Genomic DNA, 27463 nt, shown 5'->3' with positions numbered 1-27463 from the left:
CATATGCATGAACTTATAATAATATCAAATGATCTGAGTGACTCCCAAAGCTACAAAAACAGAGCCTCCTAACAGGTAACATCCACTAAAGGAAAAGGATGTTATCTCCTTTGTAATGTTTAACGAATAAGAGGTCCCCGAACGATTACTCTAGAAACCTAGCTATATCTTATTCATGGTATTAACTACATGGTATTTGGTATTTTTTTTCATTTCCAAAGGACCAAACAACTTGGACATGAAAAGGAAGCTAACAATGTCGTTCCAGAAGCATACGACAAGTGGAACATCAACAACTCAAGAGCTCGGCGATGACAACATCGTGGAACTCGTGGCTGCTGAGACATTTGTGCGTCTGTGTAAGGAGACTAGTTATGGTTTCGATTATTTCAGTATATATACACTCTACTTTTTTTTTTGTTAAAGGGTATACACTCTACTTATGGTTTGGATTGTTTCGGTATCATTTGGACTTTGTAACACCCAAAACATTAACATTTATGGACATTATACCGACTCTGAGAATCCCAAGTCTACCTATAGGGGTTTTGATCTTAGCAAAGACCGAAGAGCCCCACTAAAAGAAGTCTCCGTAGTTAAAAGGTTGGGATGTGGGAGTATGACACAAACTTTCCTAAAATTTCCGGCTATTCTTCTTCTTGGTCGAATCCTCATAGATGGCGAGATATCTGGTTTTCTTCCTCTTCCTCGTTTTCTCGATATTTCTACCTGGAAGGTAAACTGTTCCTTCCCATTTTTCTACACAAACTTAATTTTATTGTTCTATAACTGTTCAAGTTCACCATCTTTCAAATTGAATCATTCTTTTTTTTTTTTTAGTTTCTTCTTCTGATTTATGCTCTAGATTCAGAATTTAACTTGGTAGCATTGATGATTTCTAAGTTTAAACATTATAGTTTAGGTTTTGTTTGATTTTTAGATGCTTCAATTAGTTCAGTTATTAATGAAAATTTGGTTTCAATAGACTCTACGACTTTCGATTCAATCTCTTTGATGATAACAAAAAATCTCATTATATCATGAAATCAAACTCATTTTATCGATTTCTATGCCCCAATAGTTCATATACTTTAGGGTAAAAATTCGGCAGTTATTGTGCTTATCACATCGTACTGGTGTATCAATGCCTTTGTAATGACTACTGCTGTCAATATCCAAAAAAAAAAAAGTACGAATTTAGTTTGTTAAAAATGTGATTATAGCCTTGAGTATTAGACAATTGCGTTTTTGTGTTCAGACTTGTTATTTTAGTTTGTAAGAATTTGTTGCTTAAAATTTTCCAAGTTCTTATGATCTTTTTTGCGGAACTACCCCCAACTAATTCCTTCTCTGGTATTTGTGAAATTTAGTATCTCAAATATATGTTGGAATGAATCCTTTTTTTGTTAGTCGATGTGGTTTGGTTCTAAATGCTACATAGGATGAATGTAGGTCCCCAAGCTATGCAAATGGAGAAAAGGAGAAGACTTTGGCAATGATAAAACCAGATGGTTTGCTTGGTAATTACAAGAATAGGATTCAAAAAACTATTCTTGAATCTGGTTTCAGCATCCTCCGGGAAATGACAATTCAACTTGATGAGGAGAAAGTAAGACTCTTTTATGCCGAGCATTCTAAGAGAAGCTTTTTTCCCAGCCTTCTCGAATACATGACAAGGTACCTCGTTGTCTGTTTATTTACCACATCTTCTCTTTGTTTCTCGAGCCTCTAGTGAGTTATAGACAGAGTTCGAAAATATCAAATCTTTGATGATTCCATGGAATTTTGTTGTTCACGATGTACGATGATCCCTGTTAAGCATCCATGGCTGAATGGTTAAAGCGCCTAACTCATAATTGGCAAATTCGTAGGTTCAATTCCTCTTTGATGCACGCCAATGGGAACGTTCAATAAGTCTATTTTCACATTTGCGGATGATTGTCCAAATTAGCTTCGAATAGTTAGGTATTCAAGTTTGCCAGGATTTTCGGTATGAAGACATGTAATACTTTCTTTTTTCTAGTTAACCTTCGTTACGATTTTTTTTTTGGATGAATAGATGAAGAATTATATTAAGAGAAGGAAACTACACAAAAGTCTTCAAATGGGTGGCACAAAAGAAAGAAAAGGCACGCCAAAGAAAAAGTTGAAGTGTTGCAATCAGAGCTTCCCAATTAACGATAAAATCTCTAATAGATACCTAAGAGACCCATTCTTTTTGTTGCGTCAAGCATAAAGAAGAGAGGAAACACCCAGCTTGATATTCTCAAAGTCGACATTACAACCTTTGAAGATAGCTTTGTTTCTCCCCTTCCAAATAGACCAAACCGAAGCATGAGGCACTAGCTTCCAATTTTATTTCCAATACTATTGAGTGCCACCATTGTAAGTGCATAAGACTATTTAGGAATTGGAATGACCCAGTTACCTCCATACAAGTGCATGAAAAAGTACCAAGCTCCCACACCACAGGAGGATGAAGGAATAGATGATCCACCGTTTCCTCATCTCTTTTGCGAAGGATGCAACGATTCAAGAACAACTCATGCTTTCTAAAACTATCCACTCCGGATCAGAATATCACTAATCCAGATCAGCCTCACGATGATGCAAGCAAAAGTCACATCAAGTGATGTATAGAATCATGATCTTCTTTCACTCTCACCTCTTAGATATCTTCTTGTGTGCCTTCAAGATTAGTTATATAACATTCATTTAGTTCAGAAATCCTTCAGTATTCTACTTGAGGATTTGTTCTATGATTTGATTTTGGTTCAGTTGTCTCGAACTCTCGATAGAGTGGTTTTCAATTAAATTTCAAATGTTATCAATTCATATTGTCAAATGATGAGTATATAATCCTTTATTGTTAATATCAAATGAGATCCTTCACTTTACCAATCAGTTTAGCTTCATGTACAGATATACATGTAAAACGGAGATGGTGACAAAATCTGCACATACACATTTGCATACAAACCTGTTCTTTATTTGTGTCACTGTAATTCCTATAGATTTACTCAGTAAATTGCATACTATTTCAGCTCTATCTCTTTTTAAACAAGTTCATGACATTAGTGGTACAGTGTGCGTTATGGTTTTGGAAAAGGAGAATGCCGTTGCTGATTGGCGAGCTCTAATGGGCCCGACAGATGCCAAGAAAGCAAAGACTACCCACCCTAATAGGTTCAATTCTTATCTTCCTAACTTAGATTTATTCTATTGGTTATTGTCTCCTATGAGTTGAGATTACTGCAATTGTATTTTTTAATCCATAGCATAGTCCGCGATAGAAGAAAGGATATAACATTGTACTCATCTAATTCTATGGTGGATCTTCTTAACTATGTGGATTGTTAGAAGAAAAAAAAAGGTGTCATTGCTCATTACTGTTACTGTAGTTTATACAATGGATATCATGTTTCTTGAGGCCCGTAATATGTATTTGTTACATTCTGGCACTTTATCTTTGTTATATGGAAGAAAGCAATGACAATAATGATGTACACATCAAGGCTTTGCAGTTGTATCATAATGATCTTCGGCCTCGTGCATTTGGTTTCAAAAAATTGGTTTCTTAACTTGGTGTGTATCGACTCTATTACTTTTTATATGAAAGTTGATTGATGCATGAGAATGAATGCACAAAATGCTTGGACGCCGTTTGGGTATCCGATTGAAAGCTTAAGTTTGGGTACCCGTTTAGCTTCAACGAAAGAGGGTTGCTTTGACACCTTAAGTTTGGGTATCCATTTAGTTCCCTTTGTCTATTAAGTATAAAATCTATTGAAAGCTTTCTATCAAAAAAACTGAAATTAAGACCTGAAGGTTGAGCAAGTTATTTTTTATTTATTTTTGTGTAGATTAGATGGTGATTTTGTTTGTTTGTACAGTTGACAATACTTAAGTGTTAATGTTATCTTGTTATTGCAACTTATCATGTTTTGGACCATTTCTTGCTATACCTTCGTAACCTTCCTCGGTCTCTCCACGGTGATCATAGAAATCAGACCTAACTTTCTTCATCCATTTGCAGCATTCGAGCTATGTATGGGTTGGATTTACAGAGAAATTGTGTTCATGGTTCAGATTCTTCTCAATCTGCTATTAGGGAAATTTCCTTTTTCTTTGGGGAAATTGGTTCAACAGGTTAGCTAATATTCTGCTTCAGTCCAATATTTTGTTCTTGGTATGTATAGATATGACTTTAGATGTTTATTCTCATCATTCACTTTCTTTCTGAAAGTAAGTACTTGACCAACCCCTTGGTCTCTACAATTTGCTTGTTCTATAAAACATGGGTGGTGCATTTACGTTATTTAATTATCATGAATATGTTTATAATCGTAATAGCTTTTTAAGAGGGCGTGTTAGGAGGCAATAAGTTGTTTTAGAGTTATTTTACGTCTAAGAAGTTCTTCACATGAAGATCAATAAAAATGTATTGATGTTCTATTCTTCTAGCCAACTTAATCAGATTTTGCGTTTTTTCGTCTAACATGTTTCCTTCATATTTCCTCCAGAAATTTGTTTGTGGAAAAATAAGATTTCAAAATTACTTGGGTTTCACTGCAGGAGATATTCTAAAACATGATGAGCTTTAAGGTCCTCGATAAATGTCAGCGAAGTGATTGCAAGGTACATCAGGTATCTTTTCCTTATTTTTGACTAGATTTTCCAGAATCGGAGCTTGGGATATATATGCATCTTGTTGCCTGAATGGTTCTTAGAGAACTCCGCAAATTCAATTATGCTTATTAGCATTAATGTAGATATTGATTTTATAAAAGTGAATTGTTCGATCGGATGTGCTATTTTTTAGGTTGCAAATGTATGTTACTTTTGTGTATTCGGGTTGAAGTTAACACTGTGATTTTGCAGAGCGCAGAAAGCAGGAAGAAACGCTACGGAGTTGAAAAGGTCGATGAGAAAGAACGGAATTCATCGATGATAGCTAAGTCTAGAAGAGGGGGATTGTGGAACCTTTGCTGCTGCCCTACTGGTTGGTTATAAGTTAAATAACATCTTGTACCAACACTAACCGTTCTTTTGGGCAGGTGTTACATAAGCTATACAACATTTTGTAACTAAACATTTTCCTTAATTTTCATCTTGGCCATTAACACTATCCAGCACCATCACTACCAAGTCTCTCTCGCCCTCTTTTCTCAGTTGTGTGTCAACAATTTTTCTTCATAAGTAAAGAGTTTTGACTTCTTTTTGTTTGTTTGGAAGACACCACTGACGACAGAAAGCGTTAGATGATGTGTCTGTGTTGTATTGGCTCAACAATAGCCAGGTCGTACATGTACCATCAGTTGAGTAGTGTTGGGTTTTTTCTAGGTCGACATGGTCTAATTGGTTCTGAGTTATACGTAACAATTTCTATCCATCACCAACCATTCTTCTTTGTTGGAGTTACCCAAACGTTAAAGGTCAATAGGGGACTCCAAGTTTTTTCTTTTTATCGAAGACCCATGATAAATTTCCAAATACCGATCTTTCTTCATTTTCATCTTTTTCACCATTTCCCGACTAGCGTACCATCATCACTAAATCTCTATCTTGGTTGACAACCCAGGCAAAGGGGAAAGTTCCTCTCTTTCCTCTTCATCGTCCCTCTATTATCTCCGTAAGTGGGTATGTGGTTATATAGATGAAGGGTCATTTGCAGATTAACGCCTTACTTTGGACTTCTTCTTAATAACAGCTTATTGCTCTGGACCTCTTCTTAATACTAATTGTTGTTGTCTGAGAAACGAATCTGCCGACACTAGAAATGCTTAATCTGAACCGTTTAATAAAGGATGAGAGTGATTGTGAATGCAGAGGGGGGTAATTTCAAATCCCGAGGAACCAACTACTTACTACCTGGATCCAATTTCCTTGTCTCATTTCCATGCACCCAATAAATACCTTTTAGAAAGATCTTATTAGTACATTAAATTAGGGAGTTAATTAAAAGTCAAATGAAACCTAGTTAATTAATTACACTACTACATCTACCACATTAATTCATTCATTCCACCAAATCTCTCTTTCTCTCTCTCTAAATCTCTCTTTCTCTCTCTAAAGCTCTAAAACTCTCTCTCTAAAGCTCTAAAACTCTCTCTCTCTACACAATAGCAATGTCGATCCATATCTATTTACCTTTTGCTATCGTCACACTGTGTTGCTTGTTATGTATTGAAGGTTCTGTTCATGATTATAGTACCGGAGGAGACAATGATAATAAATTCATCATTAAAGGAAATGCATTCGTTCTTCATGGCGGTAGCGAAGGTCTTTACTCTTCTTCTTCTTCTATTCTCAGTAATAACCTAACAACTCTTTCATTATCTGATTCTTCTGATTCTGGTTCTTCTTCTTATATAAGGTATTACTACTTCTATTCTCTGATCCTGATCCTTCTCAATTATTAGGTTCTCATCATTTTCCTTTTTCATGATAAATGTTATTATATAAGTACTATATCTCAAATCCTTTTGTGCTAGGTTTGCATTTAGTACTCCGAATTTGGCAAACCACAATTCTCAGTATTAATTAGCACAGTTTTCTTGTAAAAATCTAAAAGCTCGACTAAATTAGCTAACTACAAGATTTTCTTATTAGTGTAGATTTTATGTTTAAAATGTTTGGAAGTTGGTATATCTATTAGTATATGTATGCATCATAGAAAGTATATTTTTGTTTGAAAAATAGTCCAAAACACACTGCAACAGAAAATAGGAGTACTCGTGGCGTACCCAATACCCACATCACATGGAACCGTACCACGTACGACGTACCAAAAAGCGATCTGTGCACCAGATAACATTGTGTGGGACAGTTCCGTACTACCATGAACTGACTCGTAAATGTTTTTGTATGAAATTAGTTTTGAGAATATTACTTTTAGAAGACCAAGGGAAGTCGCTCACTCCAATCCAGGTTCGATTCATGCCATAGTTTTTGAGGTAGAAGATCGAGATCTGATTGGTGGTTCAGCTTATGGTGGCCAAAGAGCTGTTTGTTGTACATCTGACTTAGCGAAATTAGGCGTATGTAAACAAGGAGATGTCATCCTCCGTCCATCTACCAAGAATCCAAACTGGCCTTATAGGTTTGTTATCTCCTTTAACGGCAATGATCTTGTCGCCACATTACCACCAACTACTATACAAATTACTGAAACGGGGATGTACAACCTGTATTTCATTCATTGTGATCAAAATCTGAAGGACTTGGCAGTGGAAGGGAAGACCATATGGAAAAATCCTACTGGGTATCTTCCAGGAAGGATGGCTCCACTTATGAACTTCTTTGCTCTCATGTCAGTTGCTTTTGTAGTACTCGCGGTCTTCTGGTTCTCCCAGTATACAAAATTCTACTCGGAAGTTCTTCAACTGCAACACTGCATCAGTGTGGTGATTGCATTAGGTATTGTTGAAACAGCATTATGGTACATTGAATATGCCAAATTTAATAAAACTGGAATCAGACCAACTGGAATTACTGTGTGGGCAGTCACCTTTGGTACTGTGAAACGAACAATAGCACGTACTATCATCCTGATAGTCTCGATGGGGTATGGTGTTGTTAGGCCTACTCTTGGTGGTCTTACGTCGAAGGTGATTATGCTAGGAGGGACTTTTCTCTTGGCAACAGAAGTACTTGAACTCGTTGAAAATGTTGGTGTCATTAATGATCTCTCTGGGAGGGCTAGGATTTTTTTGGTTCTTCCAGTTGCAATCTTGGATGCTTTCTTCATTGTTTGGATATTTACCTCCCTCTCCACTACACTCAATAAGCTTCAGGTACTAATGCAAAACCATATACGAATATAAACTGAACCTGGAATCATCTTCATGTCTGCTTCGGCAAAAAGATGCGCTCTTCTGGCAGGATAGATTCTCCAGAGTTGCAAATATGGCGCTAAAATCTTATAGTCTCCATTTTCATATTGTAGGCGAGACGAATGATGGCAAAGTTAGACATTTACAGAAAATTCACAAACTCATTGGCTGTGGCTGTTGTTGTATCCGTAGGGTGGATAGGTTATGAGGTAATAATGATTAACTGCTTGTAGCTGGTTATGTAACTTATTAGAGCAAGTTTCTTTTGTCAACTAGGGAAGCAATTTATTTCCAAACAATAATCCCAGAACCTCTATTTTACATTTTTATTTCTGTTTTGCAGCTTCACTTCAAGTCGAGTGATGTGTACAATGAACGGTGGCAGAGTGCATGGATAATCCCCGCATTTTGGCAAGTCCTGTCCTTCTCTGTTCTATGTGTTATTTGTGCCCTTTGGGCTCCCTCTCAGAACTCTATGCGGTAAAATCCCTTGATCCCAAGTAAATAATGTTTCATTTATTACCAAGTATTTTCAACTTGTGGTAAAAATCCCTAGTTCTACTACAGTTGTTCATGCCGCGTCCCTTGATCCCAAGTAAATATAAAAAAGAACGAAATACAATACGAAAATGCTAATGATTCCACGTATCGTATGGCTCACACCTTCTGCATGAGGTGGCAAGATGCTGCACTTTTCGACCTTGTCTTTACTAAATGAGCTGCTCCACGGGCATAGTATATCTAATATTGAAGGGATAACAATACACAAAGACAGTGAATTAGAATACTCACGAGTTTGGCAATTTTTCTGCACTCCGACCAGTCGGCTATTGTATAGCGACTATTTCATCTTTTACAGGTTATTGTGTAAATCATGTCTGATTCGTGAGAAGTCTTCATCTAATTATGATATATGTCTCACTAAAAGGCATGAATATTTTTAATGTTGGTGCAGTTTTGTTAGTAAACCCATAAAAGCCAAGTCTTTATCTAATTATATATATTCACAGTACGGAGTTTTAGTTATAATACTTCAGCTGCATTATTTTAAGAAAGTATAAATATGTATTTGACAGGTACGCATACTCTGATGAGGGTAGTGAAGAGTTTGATGAGGACGATACTCTGACTTTTATAAAGCCTTCGGAAATGCCTTCAAAAGATTTCTCAGACACACTGAAAGGAGAACAGGAGAAGATTAATAATGCTTCCTCATACGAAGATCTGGAAGAAGACAAGAGAGAATAGGGTGAAGACCCAACATGAAACAGCGATTTGAAGGTGCGCTTAATATTCTAGGTCCTACAATTTTATATTATCGGCAATGATTCAACTCTTTTTTATTCCAATCACATGAGTATAGCGAACTCACAATGCTGCAAAAATTGCTCTTGCAGAAAATGATTAAATAGTTATTTTTTACTTGATTTTGCTCAGTTAATTCATAAAGGTTACATTTTGATCAGTAGTAATCATTCTAGAGTTGTAGTTTTCCTTTAAGCAAAAGTCCCTCTATTGTAACTTTTTATCAATCAAATAAAAATATTTGAAGATCTTATCTCTTCTTCTAGTATTTTCGAAGAATTTTATCCTCGAAAGATATTTGATCGGGTAGCCTTTGCTAAGCTTCATGCGCTGTCAATTTCTCCTTGTAACAACCATTTTTGGATTTTTCAGCAACCATCTTCATTCAATTAGTTTATTGTATTAAAGACATTAAAATACTATGAACAAATAGGTTCCTAGATTCCTATATCACGAGGGAAAAATAGAAAAAAATATATCAGTTTCTTATCAAAGGGACGGCAGAAACTACAAATTAACTGCACCTGGAAGATTAGAGAAACTTTCCGGACGTGGAAAAAATTACATAACAATTAACCTAATAGATTAGTTTTCAAGTTTTACAGTAACCGTGAAAACTATGCCAAAAATCAGCAGACCGGCGACGTCAAATTTCTTTCTGCATCAACATAACCTATAAAAGACACCTAGTGTTCCTTTTGTATAAAGAAAAAAGACCCACAAAAAATTGCTTTTGATTGGACTAAAGCGACTTACTTCCACATGTTCCTTGTGCTTGGATCATAGCTTCTCAACTCAAGAATATATGGATATTAGTTTCTTTGTTTTCTGTTATTCACAAGAATACTCAGCCATGTAGTACGAAGTCTTGAGATTGGTGAAAGGCAAAGGGGATGTCCCAGTGGCATCGAAGATCTCGCTACACATCCAAATCATGGGAGGTTTGATTATCATATCCATCTCTTATTCGAATTCCTGGATCATCTTGATTTCTTTCTACTTGTATTTCCTGTATCCTTCTAATGGCTTCTTTCATATCAGGTCGTTGTTCCGGATTCTCTTCAACACAAGCAGCGCCTATATGTAAAAGCCTCTCCATCTCACCGATCGATCTTTTAGATCCTGAGATTTCTGGATCAAATAGTTCATCTTCTCTCTTCTCAGCAATTGCCGGTAAAACCCATTGAACAACATCAGTTCCACCTTTTCCATTGTTCAGGTATTGAGAAGGGAACTTCCCTGTCAGGATTTCGAGTATTACAATTCCAAGACAATATACATCACATTTAGGAGATATCTGTCGATATTCTAGAGACTCGGGTGCTTTATAGGCTAACATGGCTTGAGCTGCTTGGGTAGTGTTCACTACTGAACTATACCCATAATCAGCTAGTAATGGTTCATAATCTGGCCCCAGAAGTACGTTACTAGACTTGAGATTTCCATGAGGAACACTATGAGAAGCAAGTTCGGTATGTAAAAAACCCATTCCCCTAGCAATTCCTTGAACTATTTTTAGACGTGCAGGCCAATCCAGCTCAGCGTGACTAGGTCCTCGATCACCTATAAAATAGAAGAAACCAAGGTTTTTCAATCATCCACACATATTCTATTACAACTAGAAGCAGCAGAGATGGTTTATCGTAAAATGGTTCATACCGTGTAAGAGATATAACAAGCTTCCCTTGGGAACGTATTCACAGATCAAGAGCTTCTCCTCTTTCCGGTAATGATAAGCAAGTGGTGTTAAAATATTTTGATGGCGTATCTTCCCAAGTTGCTTAATCTCCATGTCAAACCCATCTTTACTTAGTTTATTCATCTCTCTCATTCTTTTCACCACAACTGCAACTCCGTTTGACATAACCGCCTTATATGCTGATCCTAAACTGCCATTACCCAAAACCTCTGCTGCAGCTTTCATCAAATCAGGTAAGCCGAAAATTCCTTTCTCGTCATTCACCATCACCAAATCCCCCATGGCTCCTGCACTCTTATTACTTCCATGACTCGAACTCTTTCGAACACTTGAGTCCATTCCTTTTCGAGTACTCGAATCTAATGTTCTTCTGGTTGATCCTGTATTTGTTACTTGCAAATCCATTGGCTCGTCGAGATTCTCCCTTCCAAGTACATCAAATTCCTCTTTCCTTCTCTTCATTACCAAAATTGCTGCAATTACAAGCAAAAGAAGCATTGAGATCAAAATACCCGTTGCCGCTGCCAATTTTGTAGACTCTGGATTTGATTGTTTGTTTGCCACTGTTGCTGTTGCGGTTGCTGCTCCAGGTTTGCCTACCATCCCCGCTTCAGACTCGGTACAATCCTTACCAATCTGTTTTCCACAAAGTCCAGCATTGCCCGCAAAAGAATTATTATCGAATTTTGACAGACTAGCTGGAATTTTTCCCTCTAGTTTGTTATTAGACAAGTCAAGAGAACTCAATGTCGATTGCTGAAATGAAGGAACGCTTCCTGAAAATTGATTGTTCTCAAGATGAAGCTCGATGAGACGAGGCACAGATGTCAACGATATCGGTATGTTTCCCGTAAATGCATTACTAGATAACCATATCTTCTTCAAAGAGTCCATTGTAGAGAAGAAATCCGACGAGATCTCACCTGAAAAATTGTTCCCCGACAGAAAAATACCCTTTAACGCACCAAGACGATTAAGATCAGGAATGGGTCCAGAGAAGTCATTGTTAACTATACTGATAGTTCGAAGGCCTGTAATTTCATGAAGGGCATCAATATCTATCTTTCCAGACAGACCCATTTGTCCAAGATGAAGACCCGTAACAATACCTTCGAAACAAACAACTCCTTCCCATGTAGATTTCTCTTTACAAGGTAATGTACCTTCTTTCCAAGAATTAAGAGCTTGATTTGAATCTTTAATGGATTTCTTGAGTTGTATCAGAGCCTCTGATTCTGTGATTGATAGTAAAAATGGAGGGAAGAGAATAAGGAAGAAGATAACAAGAAGAAAACTATGAACAACGGTCATTGCACCACCACAAACACTTTCAGGGAAGAAAATGTCCGCCGTTCTAGAGATAGAGAAAACAATGGAGGAAATCAAAATTTTCCCATCATTGTTATTTTTGGGGGTTTCTCTTTCATGGTGTGGGTTTGGTGATGGAAAGAAGGAGGAAGAGGGGTTAGAGAGACAGAGAAAGAAAGAACTTGGATCACTTTGACCAAGTCAACAGAAAAACAGTTTTTATGGTTGATGACATGTAAGAATGAAGTCCATCCCTCAAACCCCCTCAATAAAAGGAAGATAGTCTCTCTATATTTCAGATGCAAACCAGAGGTTGCAAAAGATATTATACTAAAATAGTACCAAGACGTCTTAGGTTTAAGTCTTGCATAATGTAGTTTACCTCTAGGGTTTATATCCATGTAACTTATATGCTAAACGAGTCCGACGACCATTGGATTTCATGCCACTTTCTCTCTCTTGATGGGGCGGGTGATCCAACCATTCAATTTTTTTTCATGTAATGATGTTCAAGTCATGAGTTGGTACGAGTTTAATTTCGTGAAAGGTTAGGAGTTGGTTCGTAATTTTATGTATGTCTCTACGATAGTTCTGCTACCCATGTAGACCAAAATACATGTATACCTTTCATTTTGTCTCTTCTTTTTCCCCCTTCGACTCTTAAAAAATGGAATGACGGATTTATGTGTTGGTTACCAGCACATTTGGATATAAAAGACTTCTTTCACGAACTCGAAGACAAAATCATAGAAGACGACTAAAATTACATATTCAATTATTTCACATTTTATATTCACATATTAAAAATTCAAATGACACTGAGGGTTTACTTTTCTTTTTTATTCAAACTTTGACATTAGGACAAATTTCCCATCTTCTTCTCACTTCGATATTAGGGTTTACCTTTTGGGTTTGTTGGGCAATTTCTAGCTAACCAGTTTAAGTATTGGGATACTTGAGCAATTAGTGGGTAGGCATCAAATGAACTCAATTTTCAGGTAAAATGGCATCATCATCTCCATCTTCTATTATAGCCAATAATTTTGATCTTTTACAACAAATTTTGTTGTCCTTACCAGCTAAATCTTTACTTATATTCAAATCTGTATCAAAACAATGGTTTTCTCTCATCTCTGATCCCAATTTCTCTCACTACCATTACCTTAAGAACCATAAACTTTATACCCATGGACTCATCTTGCATAAATTTCCAGTTGGTTTATCTCCTTCCCCACGCCCACATAGAACCCTAATAACTGTTAACCCAGCAGAAACCTCAAACCCTTTATCAAGTTTCAATTTTGAGTATGAATTTATATCTCTTGATGGGAAATCAGTAAATGGTAGTGTCCCTTTTAAGAGTTTAAGATTTGTGAATAATCCCTCGAAAATTCGTATCAGACAATCTTGTAATGGTCTTCTCTGTTTTAGCACCTTCTTATCTTTCATGGAGGAAGAACATTTCATCTACAATCCATTAACAAACCAGTGTTGTCACATTATTAATGATACCCATTTTAAAGAACACAAATCCCTTCTTCATTTGAATGTTAGCTTAGCTTTTGATCCTCTCAAATCGCCTTATTATGAGGTTGTTTCGATTTGGACGAGGGATCCATGTCCGAACAAAAGACGAGATAGTTATATGTATCAGATTGAAATATACTCTTCAAAGACGTCATCTTGGAGGGTTTCTACCGTTTCTTCTATTGATGTACATCCTGATACGTTTTTGAAGAATGGTGTCTTTTGGAATGGTTCTTTGCATTGGATTAATCGATGGGGTGGGCATAGACGTGGACCTTCCATTTATTTCAATATGAATCAAGAAACGGTAATGACAATGCCGATATCGCCTATTCGGTGGAATGAAAAGAGGACTGAGTACTTTGGTGAGTGCAAGGGCCATTTGCATCTTATTGAAATTTATGCTCCAAGTATGGCTTTTGACATCTTTGAAATGGATACTGATTACACGGGGTGGTATGTGAAGTACCGAGTCAATCTTGATTCATTAGCTATTACATACCCGGAGATGGTAGGAGACAATTCAGATGCGTTCGTTGGTCGCTTACAATTCTCTGTGTTGCTTGTCGAGGAAGATGAAGAGTCGTCAAGGTTGGTGTTAGAGATACCAGAAAAGGTTCTTTTCTATGATATAAAGGAAATGACCATCACTCATGTTCATGATTTATCACAAGATATTCACAAGGATGGATTTATAAAGCACCCATGGTTTGATGCGTATCAGTACATTGAGACACTCACTCACGTTTGATTATCGATTGGATGCATACATTAACTGAATAGAGGCTCCCAGGCGAGTTTCTCATTTTCTCTTTATCTTAGCTCGATTGCAGTTTATCTGTCAAAACTTTGTGTTGCTTACTCAGTTTGCTAATAATAGTTATTATTTGCTCATCTAGTCAGTTCATATCTACTATATTCCCATTATTCGCCTCTTACACGAGTTTTCAACCTAAACAAAACCGTAACAGGTCCATGAGATGATTAGGTTAAAGGATTATATGGGTGGCAAAGCATAGGTCGAGGGTTTTGCAAGATTTTGCTTTACTGCACTCTGGTGATTAGTTACATGATTATGTCAGCAATTAGAATATCTAAAAAATTAGAGTAACAAGAAATGTAAATCAAGAATGAGCCATTAAGAATTTAAGACCACAAAATAGGGCTAATGTTAAGGCTTTTGAGGAAGAAGTTCCACACCTCATTACAAATATTACAGTGTACATGGGAACTCGTTTTCGCTGCTTTCTTGCACAAGCAACATTTGTTGGGCCGAAGAGACCTTTTGATTAGGATATCCTCCGCCAGCAAACTGTCTTGAGAAGCAGCTGAAAACACAAAGCTAAACCTTGGTTGGATGTTTCCTTTCGAGGAAGGTTAGAACCTCGGGTAGTTGTTTACTGCATTGTTCATTTCTTGTTTCTATGATGAACTCGCTATCACCTTGTAAGGGCTTTATGTAAATAGCTAGCATATGCCTTCGACGTGGCGCAATTGAAGGTCTTTCTATGGAATTGGGGCTTATACCTGTGCAAGCAACAACACCTTATGTGAAGTATTACAGGTCATCGTTCTGTCTCTTTGATGAAGTTGAAAGAATGTAATTTCTCAAGTTGATGGGAACCAAATGAAGCTGGTGGATTATGCTTTTTTAATATGAGAAAGAAATGGGTGATCTTTCATGGTAGATGAAGCTCGAAAACGTGCATCCTTTTTCAGAATTAATCTTTTGTTATTTATCAGATTTTCCTATATATACCCTCTTGTTTGTAATATGATTAAGAGGTAAGTGTGAAAGATATGTAGTCAGATGATATCTAGGTTTTACTCTAATCTAACATAGGTTGACAAGTACCACCAGAGTTCATTTATTCGAAAAAAGGTTAATAAAATTTCAAAAGTAAAAAACTATTCCTTTTGCAATCAAGTTTTGTGTTTTTTTTCTTAAGAAAATTAAAGTTAAAGATGCTCATTATGCGCCCTTGTAAATGATTATTGAACAATTATGGGCAAGATAAGGAGAGTTTTTGTAGCTTGACCAAACTGTAAGAGATGACTACAAATTTTAATTGGTACCAGTACCAGACATGAATGTCAATTTATAAAACAGATAAAACTGTTCATGTGGAAGGTTTTACTATTGGCATTAGGGCATGTCGTGCAATATCTCTCATTTTATGAGAGATGCTGCGACGACGGTTATTCATTTTGATACTCTTATCTTTTTCTTTTTTTGCAATTTCCTTCTATCTCGCCATCTTCATCTTCTTTGCCATCACCACCGTAAGCATGAGCACCAACCACAGTACCACACCATAGCTGTCAACAACCCTCACTAACCATTGTCGTGGACAACAATCTGCCTTCTTCTCTCATTCATATCTCTCTTGTTCTTGCTCTCTTGCTCATCTCTTTTGTCCCCTCCATCGATGATTGATGTATATTTGCCTAAAAAAATCAATTGATTCAAAGTAAATTTAAAAACTCTCTCGAGGAGTTATCGCTCCAATGACAAAACCTTGCGTGCTCGCATCACCCATCTTTTTTTATGTAGTCGTGATGCTTTGCTTTGTGCTGGACATATTCCGAGTGAATATTGTCGAAGTATGTAATCTAGAAAGTACAACATTTTTTTTTTGAATTGTTTAGCGTGTGCCTCGAACTCTTAACCTTTAAGGCGTAAGATTATACGTCTTATCACTCCAAGGAAGGGTTAGTTGGCAGAAAGTAAAACACTTTCTCACACTTTCTCTCTGGTCAGCTCCCTGACTCCCTCACATATGGTTCCAACAAGGCTAATAGTGCCGGCATTATCTATTTTATTCCAACCACTATACTACTATACTATACTATCTAGAAGCGTCTAATCCATTTAGGAGGATATAATAACCTCCTCACTCTTCGTATCTCTATTATTATTTTCTCCTTTCTAGAGTTTTGAGGGGTTTTACTTGTTCAGCTTTATCTTCTCAACTTCTTTCCCTAAATCCATGGCGACTATACAAGTTACAGCTGCTGCTGCTTCTAGTACTACCAGAAGAAGCTTACCCTCATTTGAAGGCCTCCATCATCATCATCATCGATCTAGTCTTAGGGTTTCTTCTTCTGTTGGAGTTGGACATACCAACAGATCTTTCCAAAGGCTTATCGTCAGAGCAGCCACTGTTGTTGCTCCAAAGGTATAATACTTTCCTACTTATGGAGTATACTCTTATTTGGGGATTCCTAATTCCTCGCATCAATTTGGAGTTTCCTATGTTTTGAATTATAAAGTAGCTTACTCTAGTCTTGAGCTTAGGACTGCTAAGTTTGTTCAGTTCATTTTGGCCACATTTTGTGGCGCGGGGATGGGATGTGATTAGCAAGAATCAAAATTTATAATTGTGTTTTTGTCCACGGAAATGCATTAGGAATCACATAACGTTATAGTGGGTGAGAATAATCCCATACAAGAGAAGGATTATCTAGCAACCAAGAATATAATGTCTAGGTCATCCCCACTCATTGTCAATTGGTTTTGAGTTGGACGGCCACAAACTTAACAGGGTGGTTGGTTTCCAGCCCCTTTCCCTTTGAATTATCAAGACAATTAATCTCTAACAGTCATATTCCTGACCAAACCAAACAATGCAATTAGGTATTTCGATCACTAGGAATCACATTACGGGATCACTATTCCTAGTAATCGCATTCATTTTCCATTTGGCGAACATGACCTACAAGTTGTAGGGGATCGCCGCTCCCTAGTCCTGACAAATTGTCTGATAGAGAATGCCACATTCGCCTTGTTTAGTTTTTAACTAACTCTCTCATTTTCGTCCGCTTATCTATTTTGTTCTTGGTTGGTACAGTACACTACCCTAAAGCCCTTGGGTGACAGAGTGCTTGTGAAGATCAAGACCGCCGACGAGAAAACCACTGGTGGAATTTTGTTGCCTTCAACTGCACAAACAAAGCCACAAGGAGGTGAGGTTGTTGCTGTTGGAGAGGGTAGGACTATTGGGAAGAACAAAGTAGATATCAGTGTGAAGGTGATTATTTGATGTTGATGTGAAATCCTTCAGAATTTGTTTGCTAGTTTTTGCTAATCTTGAGTTTCTTTTTGTGGGGGTTAGAGTGGTGCACAAATCGTGTACTCGAAGTATGCAGGCACAGAAGTTGAGTTCAATGGGTTAAAACATCTCATACTGAAAGAAGATGATATTGTTGGTACTCTTGAGACGGATGATGTTAAGGATCTTAAACCTCTGAATGACCGTGTCTTAATCAAGGTAAGATGGTCTGCACAAAAAAAAGCATAAATTAGTGGTTTCTTTTACAAATCATTGTTGTTTGATGTCTCATTTGGTTCTTATAAGTTCTACCACGTTCTACCATATCTAGGTTGCAGTGGCAGAGGAAAAGACTGCGGGTGGGTTGCTTCTCACAGAGGCTAGCAAGGACAAACCTTCAATCGGAACGGTAAGAGACAATATATTCCTAAAGTCACTAGGTAGTAGATGTAATGAGGTTGAGTGATTCCATCCTCATATGCTTCATTTTGATCAGGTTGTTGCAGTCGGGCCGGGTCCCCTTGATGAGGAAGGGAAGAGGAAGGCGCTAGCTATTGCTGCAGGAGACACCGTATTGTACTCCAAGTACGCAGGAAACGACTTCAAAGGAAGTGATGGGTCTGAATATATAGCTCTTAGGGCGTCGGACGTGATGGCCGTGCTATCTTCTTAGTATTCTAGAAATACTTTTTTGACTTGAATTTTTGTCTATGTTAGGCAGGCATGCATTAGGGTGTAATTTGTTATCCTTGTGGGTTGAAAGTATCAATTGTTTAAAACTGTTATAAATGTGCCCTCACTCATTGGATTTAATTGAGATATAGTTTTTCAAAGTGGTGGCTATATTATGTGAGAACTACTTTGATAACATAAGTTTTTTTCTTTATGGACATAGTTTCTCACATGATACTTGTAAGTACTAAGAATTCACTAGATATTGACCATACATATGGGAATATGGAATACTTTTTCGTTTTCCAGAGTACCCTGGGGGAGAGCCCAACCCTCACGAGAAGGCCAACGAGTATGTCTAAACCCTTGCTTACGTGGTTTACGTCTGCACATTCTAGTTCTCTAATTTGCGAAAATGGTGTTTCCAGTACTTCAGAATAATTCTGAAAGAAAACCTACTACTATTTTAGGTTCATTGAAGTACTTCCAAGTACAATGCTTAGAAGAGATAAAGGTTTTTTAATGGTGAGTATAGATAGAACCCTTTAGAGTATTAGGGCTTTTTTCAATTGTTACTTTGGATATTTTTGCCCGAGGAACCATTGATTGATTGATTGATTAACAAACAAATTCTAACTCAAATAAAAGGTTATGTACTTGGCAAAATAACAAAACTGATATCCCCTATTTCACTTTTTCTAGGGCATTTGTATATTCTGAATGTCTTCAGCCTAAAAAAGGATTATACCCGCTTGCTGATAATTTAGCTTTCCAATAGCCACTAATAACAGCATCCCACTTAGCCGCCAAGGCTCAAGACTCGTTCGTAACGGTTCTGCTGCTAGCGTTTGATGCTAAATGCCTCAACTATTCCGTCAGAGGTGTATCAGTGGCAGCAATTCTAAGTCGGCGTGCTTCCCCATTTCACTGTTTTCTTCGTTTTGCTTGACCATTTTCATGCTTTCCTGATGGTTTTCTCTTGTTCGACACCGACTTTTGTTGAATCTCTCTCTTCTTCGGCACCCACTTGTGTTGAAGATCTCTCTTCTTTTTCTTCTTTGCTTCCATTTGGAAGGATCTCCCAACCAGTGAAGGTTGGTCTTTAAGTCCAAAACTCTTCGCCACATGTCCCAAGTGAAGTTTCTTCACCATGAATATCCTCTTCAGTTCACCACGATGTGCTGCATAAGCACGCACCCAAGAACAAAATGCATCCTTTGCCAGCTGCTTCATTTTCGACTGAAACCACCAACAGAAATCACCACCATTAGTTCAGACAAAAAGAATAAAATACCGTCAGTTTTAACAAGCAAAATTTATTTCCTGTTTGTAAGATAGTAGATGATAGAAGTTCTAAACAGGGAAGAACAATCACACTAATTGCACATGAAAGTGGGCTTAACTAACTAGATCGAATTAATGCAAGTTCAAAAATAGTACTCTAGAATGTAAAATGATACCAAAATTGATAAAACCCGAAACTGCTTTTGTAGCTAATGCATATGTTATCGTATAACATATATCTATAGAATAATAATTATAAAAAATATAAGTACCTCCATAGATATGAAGGCTTCAAGTGCTTTCTGTAGAGATAACACGAGTGGATGCATCTCTAGGGACACAAACTTCTTGACGTGCTGCTTCGGCCCAGACCTATGTAGTTGACTGTCCAAGAACTTGAGAAGTGGGTACTCCTTCAGTGATACACCATGCTTTTGGAGGTCTTGCAAATAATCAATTTCAATCGGCTGCAAGAATAACAAGGCCTCTCCTTTCTCACCTAACCGAGCAGTTCTTCCAACCCTGAAGATATCATATGAAGCATGTTGACGGAAAGGATGAAAATGGCGAGCAGGAACACACAGGCAAGACAAAGTACAAGCTAGAAAAAAAAATAGTTTTGGATATACCTGTGCACGTATTCACTAGCATCCCCAGGAGAGTCGTATTGAATGATACATCTAACTTTTGGAAAATCTAATCCTCTTGCAGCGACATCTGTGCATAAGAGAAGAGCAGACTTTTCCTCTTTAAATCCCTTAAATGTGGTCCTACGGCCTACCTGTTCCATGTTACCATGTAGGCGAAAAGTCTTGCACTGCATAAATTTCTCCTTTTGCTGTGTATCTAATTGCAAGTCGGACGACCACTGAAATTCACTAAAGAGTGAATAATGGAAATCCACAGCATCACATGTTGAAAAGAACACCACAACCTGTATATAACAAAATTAGACAACTGTCAAGTTAATACATAATGAAAAGGTAAAGAGTTGAATGGTGTGACTCACCTTTTGGGAAGCTTCTCTCTCGAAAAGATTTTTAAGTATCGAAAGAAATACCACAAGTCGTGTGCCGCAAGGTGCTGTACAAGATAACCAAACATAGGTAATTACATCATCTTAATGAAGTGTGCCTATTAATTGCTAGTCTTTCTCTAAAATGGGACTACAGGAGTACCTTTCACGTATGTTTGAACCAATTGTGATGGAAGGTTATAATCTGCATTTGAACAAACTTGTAGTGTACCAGAACGCTCTGACTCCTCGTCCCCACAAGTTTCTTCTAGAGACTGGAAATGTTTGTGTGTTGATCTTTGTTCGGATGGAATCTTCTTCTCATCAACATCAACCATCACTGGATTCTCTAAACTAATATTAGCTAGATGATTGACTTTTTCATTTAAAGTTGCTGATAATAACAAGTTTTGCCTTTGGTGATTCAAAGCTCCATTCTTTAGATTTTCAGACCCATTTTTCCTTGAACCCAAAATATCAAGTATCTCTTCTATCTCTTTACCAAAACCCAGCTCCAATATCCTGCATCAAGATACAATTATTTATCCATGGCGATCATAGGCAGATAGGCATCAACAGAAAACAGAATGCATCTGGTATTACGACAAAAATATCGATATAGAACAATGGTAAGATTTGGAAAACAAATCAGAAGGCATATACTTCGTGGGGTATTATTGGAGGTACCCCAATGTCAGAATACAAAAGCATTCCATTGACATGCTTGGGTGTGTGTAATAGGGTTATGTGACAGTAACAGTAAGATCTGTGCTTCTGCAAGTACCCCTAGAAGTTACTATTTGAAAACAATTAGTGAAACTTTAGCTGCATTACTATACAATAGCCTACCTATCTGCTTCATCAAAAATTATCCAGCGCAATTTTGTGTGCACAAATGATGTTGTGTTCTTTAAGTGGTCCAAGAGACGTCCAGGAGTAGCCACAAGAACAGATATTCCTAGAAACAGACAAATGTCAGGAAAAACATCCAATTTACAAGTAAGATTATGCTGCTCCAATACTTAACAAAGAAGTAGCTAAACACGGTTATCCCTAAGTTGAAGAATACCTTTCCGTAACCTCGCTTTCTCCTTTGACCGGTTCTCACCACCCATTACATAACCTGGAACTATCCAATGGAAACGATGCAGTAACTTCTGGAGGATTTCGTAAACCTGTATACATAACTCTCGCGTTGGTACAAGCACCAACGCTATAAAAAAAATGTCATTTACTTGCAAATACCAAAACAAGAAAAGTACTGTCATTTTATTCACACATTTTCCGCATAAGATTACACCGACACAAAAAAAACACAGGAATGCTGAAGTATTGCGAAAATGAAGGGACCAACACAATCTCGGTGCAAGCACATTCTATTAAAAAAACCTTGCCGTTTTATTCACCCATGACAAAAACAAATGTGCGATAATTATCTTTCTCAATTGTTGGACTAAAAAGTTACTTTCTCGGGCAAAAATCCGTTTATTTCATACCAGTGTTCCTTCCAAGCAACTACATTTTCGTGTTCGAGTAAATCCTACTGTCGATTATGAGTACTAATGTGCTCGCCTAAAAAACATATCGATTATTAGAAAACGTACCAAAAGTTCCATCTGTCCGCTGAATTCGAGGATTGTACTGCTGCAGATGATGAATGATTGGAACTAGGTATACAATAGTCTTTCCAGTACCAGTAGCAGCATTAACAAGACTAATTTCAATCAAGGAATTAACACAAACCCACTAACAATATAATCAAAATAAACAAAATTCAAAATTTATCTGAAGAAAAGGATACACATGTCTTCCGGAAAGGATAACTGGAATTGCTTTAGCCTGAACCAGAGTTGGAGCTTGGAAACCCATCCTATCTACCATGAATTAGACCACCGGAAACAAACAAATTTAGATAATTATAGTGAAAATCAAATTGAACTGAAACAGAAAACCCTAATCAATGAAGATAAGTTAAGAGATGAAAGAAGGATAAGGGAAGAACCTCGAAGCTCATCGCACAAGGAAGATTGAAGTCCCAAACTGGCAAAAGTTGATGAAGAGAATACATCTTCGTTCTTCGTCGTTGAACCCATGTTTAGGGTTTTAGCTGCTCAGAGGTACCCTCAAGAGCTTTAAATCTAAGAACCTTTTAATAATAACAATGCTATTTGATAGAGAGAGAGAGAGAGATAGAGTACCAACCCTTTTGTGAAGATGTGGAGGGAACTAGTTGCTGAAGAAAAAAATGGAGGAAGAAACCCTAAAAATACCTATTCATTGCACGGGTCTTTGATATAATAAGCTTCTTTCCCCTCCAAAATATACTTCCCTTATTTTATTTTTGTTTCCCTTCCTAAAAAACCAAATATTCGACTTTTCTACTTAAATAAGTAAAAAAATACTAACTTATTTTGGTGTTGCCAAACGGCAACAAAAACTTTAAAAGTGTCGCGTAGTGTTAGGGGTAATTGTCTAAAACGGACGGATTTGAGACATGGAGTCATACCCTTAACGAATGCTGACATTTCAAAAAAAAAAAAAAAGTTACTATCTAGTATCAAACATTTTCATCTTCATCATCGAAGTTTTGTCTAGAAAAAAAAATCCTAGCTATTAGGAAAACTTGGATTGTCTAGTATTTTAGGTGTATTCACCTAATTGTGATGTTAGTTTTGTACTATAACTTGTAATCAGCACAGACTATCATTTTATGCGTCAACAATTTGGACTTCTCTATACATTTCTAAGGGACCGCGTCTTCAAGAAAACTAAGTTAGGGTTTAGGGAGGTGATCAACATAAACGTCTAACTAGGCAAACTTGTTGTTCATGACAACATTAATTTACTCACTCGAAACACATGATCAATAATATCCTTCCAACTTCTTCAAGTAACTGATTTCCATTCTCCTTCACGCATTGCTTCTCTATACATATATATCTTATTTTTCTCTTTCGAGTTTCGCTGTTTCGGTGGTGCTATGTATATAATAGTCTTTACACATACATATCTATTTGATAGGAATGTGTCCCCGTTACACTTTTTTTCGATGAAAAAACTCACACAGACATCACAAACCAACGTTAGTCTTTCATAGTTTCTAATAAGAAATTTTTAGACCCGACGGTTTGTACGTCCAGAATTTTTGTTGAAGTATAGAACTCTCTGAAAAACTCTTCATCTCTCTCTCTCTTTCATAGTTGTTTTTCGTCGTCTTTTCATGAAGGAGAGATAATCAAGTCAGACAAGTTCTTAAGTAAATTTTTACAATCTGGGTACTTTCAAATGGCTTCATTCTCATTTGCTTCTCCTCAATTATGTACATGGGGACTCACTACTTCTTCTTCCATGTCTGTCAACAACAAAAAAGACTACTTCCCAATGCAAACTCTAATGGGATCTTCTAGTACTCGTCGGGTTTCTCGGAAACAGATATGGTTGAACCAAGCTGCTCATGCAGGTAACTCGTAGTATAGTGTTGCCGATCGAAAAGAGAATAGAAAAATAACTATTTGTGAAATATTAAGCTCGATGGGGAACTGTTTTCGTTGTAGTTTCTATGCCCAAAAACTTGTATTTTAATTGTTTTCCATCGTAAAAGAAAAAACAATTCTAAGTTACATCTTAAATCTGACTCGAAATGTGAATTGAGAATTGAGTCAGAGTCGAACCAGATATAAGAGTGTTAGTCATTGTCAGATGTCTTACTCATTTGAATGACACTGTGTTTGTATTGAGTTCATCTGAGTCAAACATAAAGTAAGTCTGACTGGGGAGGTCATTCATTGTATGAAATAAACTGAAATCACACTTGTGCTCCTAACTAAGGCAGTGTCTATTTCCTTTCTAGTAAAAGTCTGAATGGACTCGAGACAGCTTTTAGACTATTTGTTTTTGTCTGACTCGTCGGAATCATTGTAGGTTGATTTTGGATCCAAGACCCCTTTGTATTATGTATAATCGTTTACTCAATGTACGCGAATTTTGTCGCTCTGGGAGACCTATCACCTACGGATGTTATTTGTTGATGTCTTATCTAATAGTAGTGATTTGAGAATTTAATAAGTACAAGTTGACGCATTTATGACAGCATTAACCGAAGTTTCAACAATAAAGCAACCTCTTACAAGAAAAAGGCGAGTCGTCGTGACAGGAATGGGTGTTGTGACACCACTTGGTCATAACCCAGATATCTTTTACAATAACCTTCTTGAAGGTGTTAGTGGCATAAGTAAGATCGATGGCTTCGACTGTTCGAATCTCCCTACTGTGAGTTTTCTTGAGTTACCTCTCTTTTAAGTGTGTTTGTTCACATACTTATTAGATTCTTGAATTGCCTTTTCCTTTTTATATTTTTCAGAGAATTGCTGGAGAAATCAAGTATGTCTCGACAGACGAATGGGTTGCCCCAGAACTCACTAAATGGGTCGACAACTTCATACTTTACGCAATTATAGCCGGGAAGAAAGCCTTAGCAAATGGTGGAATGAATGAAGAAATCATGAAAGAGTTGGATAAAACTAGATGTGGGATCTTGATTGGCTCCGGAAATGGTGGAACAAAGGTCTAGATCGAAATAGTTCTAACGTCACATCTAAACCTTAAACCCGAAATTCTAAACCTTTAGAACATCGCTTCGTTTCAATATACTACTTTTAACATTTGACGTTATATGGGTTTTGACTATGAATAGGTTGTCTTCGACGAAATTGAAGCTATGATGGTATCTTATAAGAAGATGAAGCCATTAGGTATTCTTTTTGCTACTGCAAATATGGGTTCGGCTATGCTTGCAATGGATTTGGTAAGCTAGAATGTAGTTGGATAGTTAAGTTGTAGAGTCACCATGAATTGTTAGATTAATCGACGATTTCTATTCTGAACTTCAGGGATGGATGGGCCCTAATTATTCAATCTCAACAGCTTGTGCTACGAGCAACTTTTGCATGCTAAATGCTGCGAATCACATCATATCGGGAGAAGCTGTATGTCATTTATTTTCTTTTCTATCGTTAAAACTCGAAAGATCATATAACCCATTTTTTATTTTCGACATATTTCAGGACGTAATGCTTTGTGGTGGGTCTGATGCTGGCATCGAACCGATTGGTATCCATCCCTCGTTTCTCGTGTTAGATTCATTCTAGAGCTTTTCACATCCTTTTTGAACTATTACACTTTCTTGATTCTTACCTGAAATCGTTCCTTTCAGGGTTGGCAGGTTTCATAGCAACTAGAGCTCTTTCACAACGGAACGATGATCCAACCAAAGCTTCACGCCCTTGGGATACGGTACAACGTTCGGTTGATATATTACCATCCAAATTTTCACATTTTGATTTTTCGGTCAAGATTTTCTCATAGATATTGTTCATTTACGCGAAACTGAAATTCAGTTTGCTATTAACAGGATAGGGATGGATTTGTTATGGGAGAAGGAGCAGGGGTTTTACTATTCGAAGAATTAGAGCATGCTAAGGTAACTAACAATGTATACTTGAAACGATTACGTTTTCTTTGATCTCTGAATCAATTTCCTCTGCTATATAGAGAAGAGGAGCAAATATTTATGCTGAATTCCTAGGTGGAAGCTTCACTTCTGATGCCTATCACATCACCGAACCTCATCCCGATGGTACGGAAGCAAATCGATTTGTATTAATCATGTTTTATGAGTTCACTAACGATGGGAACTTTCGAACAATCAGGGCGTGGTGTTATTCTATGCATAGAAAATGCTTTAGCTCAATGTGGAATTTCCCGCGAAGATGTGAATTACGTAAATGCCCATGCTACATCAACACAGGCTGGTGACTTGAAGGAGTATCAATCTCTCATTCATTGTTTCGGCAAGAACCCTGAGGTAATTTCATCGAATATATGAAGGAAATGCTATACTATTTTCGTTTTCATATTTCCTCATTCTTGATGCATCTAGACTTTTTGAAGCTAAGAGTGAACTCAACTAAATCCATGACCGGACACTTATTTGGAGCAGCGGGTGCTGTGGAAGCTGTTGCAACGATACAAGTAATATCTTCTCTTTCCCTATTTCGGTCGATGGAGTTCTTTATTTGTGTTGATGAATCGATTTGCTTCTTGTGTGTAGGCTATTAGGACGGGGTGGATCCATCCGAATCTAAATCTTGAAAATCCAGAGGAATGTGTGGTATGCCACTCTATCTATATTCCTTAGTTGGTTTAACTTTAAAGTTGTGTTTATCGAATAAAAGTTGTCGCTTGAAGCTGAAACAAGAATGAATCAGGATATGAAGGTGTTGGTTGGTAGGAAGAAAGAGAAGCTTGATGTGAAGGTAGCATTGTCGAATTCTTTTGGCTTCGGCGGCCACAACGCATGCATCCTATTTGCGCCTTACGTACAGTTGTAACTCCCACGACCGAATTAGCAGTCTGTTTAGTTTGGATTCATTTCAGTTGTGACCCAGTTAGGACATTGGTTGGTTGTTGTAGTTTGAGGCTCACTAAATATTTGAAATTTCATTCTTTATTTGCTTTGTGTCTAATAGATTTGTACATGAAAAAATAATAATGTATATAGTGATTCCATTGTCCTAAAGAGAAATGCTAAATAGTCCAAATATTAGGGCCCGGCCACAAGACAAATGGTGGTTTCTGACTCTAATTGGTCAGGGCATGGGGAGAAAGAAATAACTCTAATGTAGATATTCAACAAGTGATGGTAGTTTTGTAATGGTTGGCTAAATTACATACTCCATTTGGTTTTCAACATGAGTAGGCGTGGGAT

The 27463-nt window shown here is 37.2% G+C and overlaps 7 protein-coding genes across 18 annotated transcripts; 5 read left to right on the top strand and 2 right to left on the bottom strand.

Moving 5' to 3' along the window:
• The first annotated feature begins 598 nt into the window (after nt 1-598).
• On the top strand, nt 599-5148 carry LOC147560101 (Nucleoside diphosphate kinase family protein). 4 transcript variants are annotated; one of them, XM_086662171.1, is made up of 6 exons: nt 599-692; nt 1453-1677; nt 3079-3186; nt 4037-4149; nt 4576-4638; nt 4882-5148. In XM_086662171.1, the coding sequence occupies exons 1-5, from the start codon at nt 610-612 to the stop codon at nt 4602-4604; spliced, it is 558 nt and encodes a 185-aa protein (XP_086518297.1). In that variant the 5' UTR covers nt 599-609; the 3' UTR covers nt 4605-4638; nt 4882-5148. The 4 variants fall into 4 exon arrangements, with proteins under 4 accessions (XP_086518297.1, XP_086518298.1, XP_086518299.1 ...); XM_086662172.1 differs by having other exon boundaries at nt 4576-4647; XM_086662173.1 differs by having other exon boundaries at nt 606-736.
• LOC147560099 (uncharacterized) lies at nt 4093-12713 on the top strand. 4 transcript variants are annotated; one of them, XM_086662165.1, is made up of 10 exons: nt 4093-4149; nt 4576-4647; nt 4882-5002; nt 6193-6376; nt 6878-7796; nt 7949-8044; nt 8179-8315; nt 8912-10081; nt 10182-11678; nt 11785-12713. In XM_086662165.1, exons 2-8 carry the CDS (start codon nt 4591-4593, stop codon nt 9081-9083), a joined length of 1686 nt encoding a protein of 561 aa, XP_086518291.1. In that variant the 5' UTR covers nt 4093-4149; nt 4576-4590; the 3' UTR covers nt 9084-10081; nt 10182-11678; nt 11785-12713. The 4 variants fall into 4 exon arrangements, with proteins under 4 accessions (XP_086518291.1, XP_086518294.1, XP_086518293.1 ...); XM_086662168.1 differs by lacking the exons at nt 4093-4149; nt 4576-4647; nt 4882-5002 and having other exon boundaries at nt 6041-6376; nt 8912-9116; nt 9983-10081; XM_086662167.1 differs by lacking the exons at nt 4093-4149; nt 4576-4647; nt 4882-5002 and having other exon boundaries at nt 6041-6376; nt 8912-9116; nt 9983-10081; nt 10182-12713.
• Nucleotides 9505-12308, bottom strand: LOC147560100 (pollen receptor-like kinase 3). Its single transcript, XM_086662164.1, has 2 exons — nt 10800-12308; nt 9505-10703 (listed from the first exon to the last, which is right to left on the bottom strand). Exons 1-2 carry the CDS (start codon nt 12148-12150, stop codon nt 10060-10062), a joined length of 1995 nt encoding a protein of 664 aa, XP_086518290.1. The 5' UTR covers nt 12151-12308; the 3' UTR covers nt 9505-10059.
• Nucleotides 12714-12817: 104 nt separating the features above from the next.
• On the top strand, nt 12818-15587 carry LOC147560098 (F-box protein At5g07610-like). Its single transcript, XM_086662170.1, has one exon. It carries the CDS (start codon nt 13151-13153, stop codon nt 14423-14425), a length of 1275 nt encoding a protein of 424 aa, XP_086518296.1. The 5' UTR covers nt 12818-13150; the 3' UTR covers nt 14426-15587.
• Nucleotides 15588-16452: 865 nt separating this feature from the next.
• Nucleotides 16453-18559, top strand: LOC147560097 (20 kDa chaperonin, chloroplastic-like). Its single transcript, XM_086662163.1, has 5 exons — nt 16453-16853; nt 17526-17705; nt 17790-17945; nt 18058-18135; nt 18223-18559. The coding sequence occupies exons 1-5, from the start codon at nt 16665-16667 to the stop codon at nt 18397-18399; spliced, it is 780 nt and encodes a 259-aa protein (XP_086518289.1). The 5' UTR covers nt 16453-16664; the 3' UTR covers nt 18400-18559.
• Nucleotides 18560-18982: 423 nt separating this feature from the next.
• LOC147560096 (P-loop containing nucleoside triphosphate hydrolases superfamily protein) lies at nt 18983-23500 on the bottom strand. 5 transcript variants are annotated; one of them, XR_015234755.1, is made up of 12 exons: nt 22896-23500; nt 22700-22804; nt 22499-22567; nt 22302-22411; nt 21767-21910; nt 21547-21655; nt 20861-21219; nt 20692-20765; nt 20312-20616; nt 19955-20204; nt 19198-19637; nt 18983-19129 (listed from the first exon to the last, which is right to left on the bottom strand). XR_015234755.1 is itself a non-coding variant. In XM_086662160.1 (11 exons), the coding sequence occupies exons 2-11, from the start codon at nt 22788-22790 to the stop codon at nt 19323-19325; spliced, it is 1830 nt and encodes a 609-aa protein (XP_086518286.1). In that variant the 5' UTR covers nt 22791-22804; nt 22896-23378; the 3' UTR covers nt 18983-19322. The 5 variants fall into 5 exon arrangements, 3 of the variants coding, with proteins under 3 accessions (XP_086518286.1, XP_086518288.1, XP_086518287.1); XR_015234754.1 differs by having other exon boundaries at nt 22499-22571; nt 22896-23450; XM_086662160.1 differs by having other exon boundaries at nt 18983-19637; nt 22499-22571; nt 22896-23378.
• A 93-nt stretch (nt 23501-23593) lies between these two features.
• LOC147560095 (3-oxoacyl-[acyl-carrier-protein] synthase II, chloroplastic-like) lies at nt 23594-27274 on the top strand. Of its 2 annotated transcripts, none has more exons than XM_086662159.1 (13): nt 23594-24157; nt 24788-24966; nt 25058-25261; nt 25391-25501; nt 25587-25682; nt 25761-25806; nt 25910-25989; nt 26108-26176; nt 26248-26332; nt 26406-26560; nt 26647-26727; nt 26807-26866; nt 26964-27274. In XM_086662159.1, the coding sequence occupies exons 1-13, from the start codon at nt 23983-23985 to the stop codon at nt 27084-27086; spliced, it is 1464 nt and encodes a 487-aa protein (XP_086518285.1). In that variant the 5' UTR covers nt 23594-23982; the 3' UTR covers nt 27087-27274. The 2 variants fall into 2 exon arrangements, 1 of the variants encoding a protein (XP_086518285.1); XR_015234753.1 differs by having other exon boundaries at nt 23615-24157; nt 26636-26727.
• Nucleotides 27275-27463: the final 189 nt, after the last annotated feature.

Source organism: Eschscholzia californica, unplaced genomic scaffold, assembly GCF_041429995.1.
Source record: "Eschscholzia californica isolate CP2 unplaced genomic scaffold, dmEscCali1.0.p SCAF_2, whole genome shotgun sequence".
Taxonomy (NCBI): Eukaryota; Viridiplantae; Streptophyta; class Magnoliopsida; order Ranunculales; family Papaveraceae; genus Eschscholzia; species Eschscholzia californica.
The sequence above is the reverse complement of the archived record's forward strand: the minus strand, read 5'-3'. Positions and strand labels throughout refer to the sequence as shown.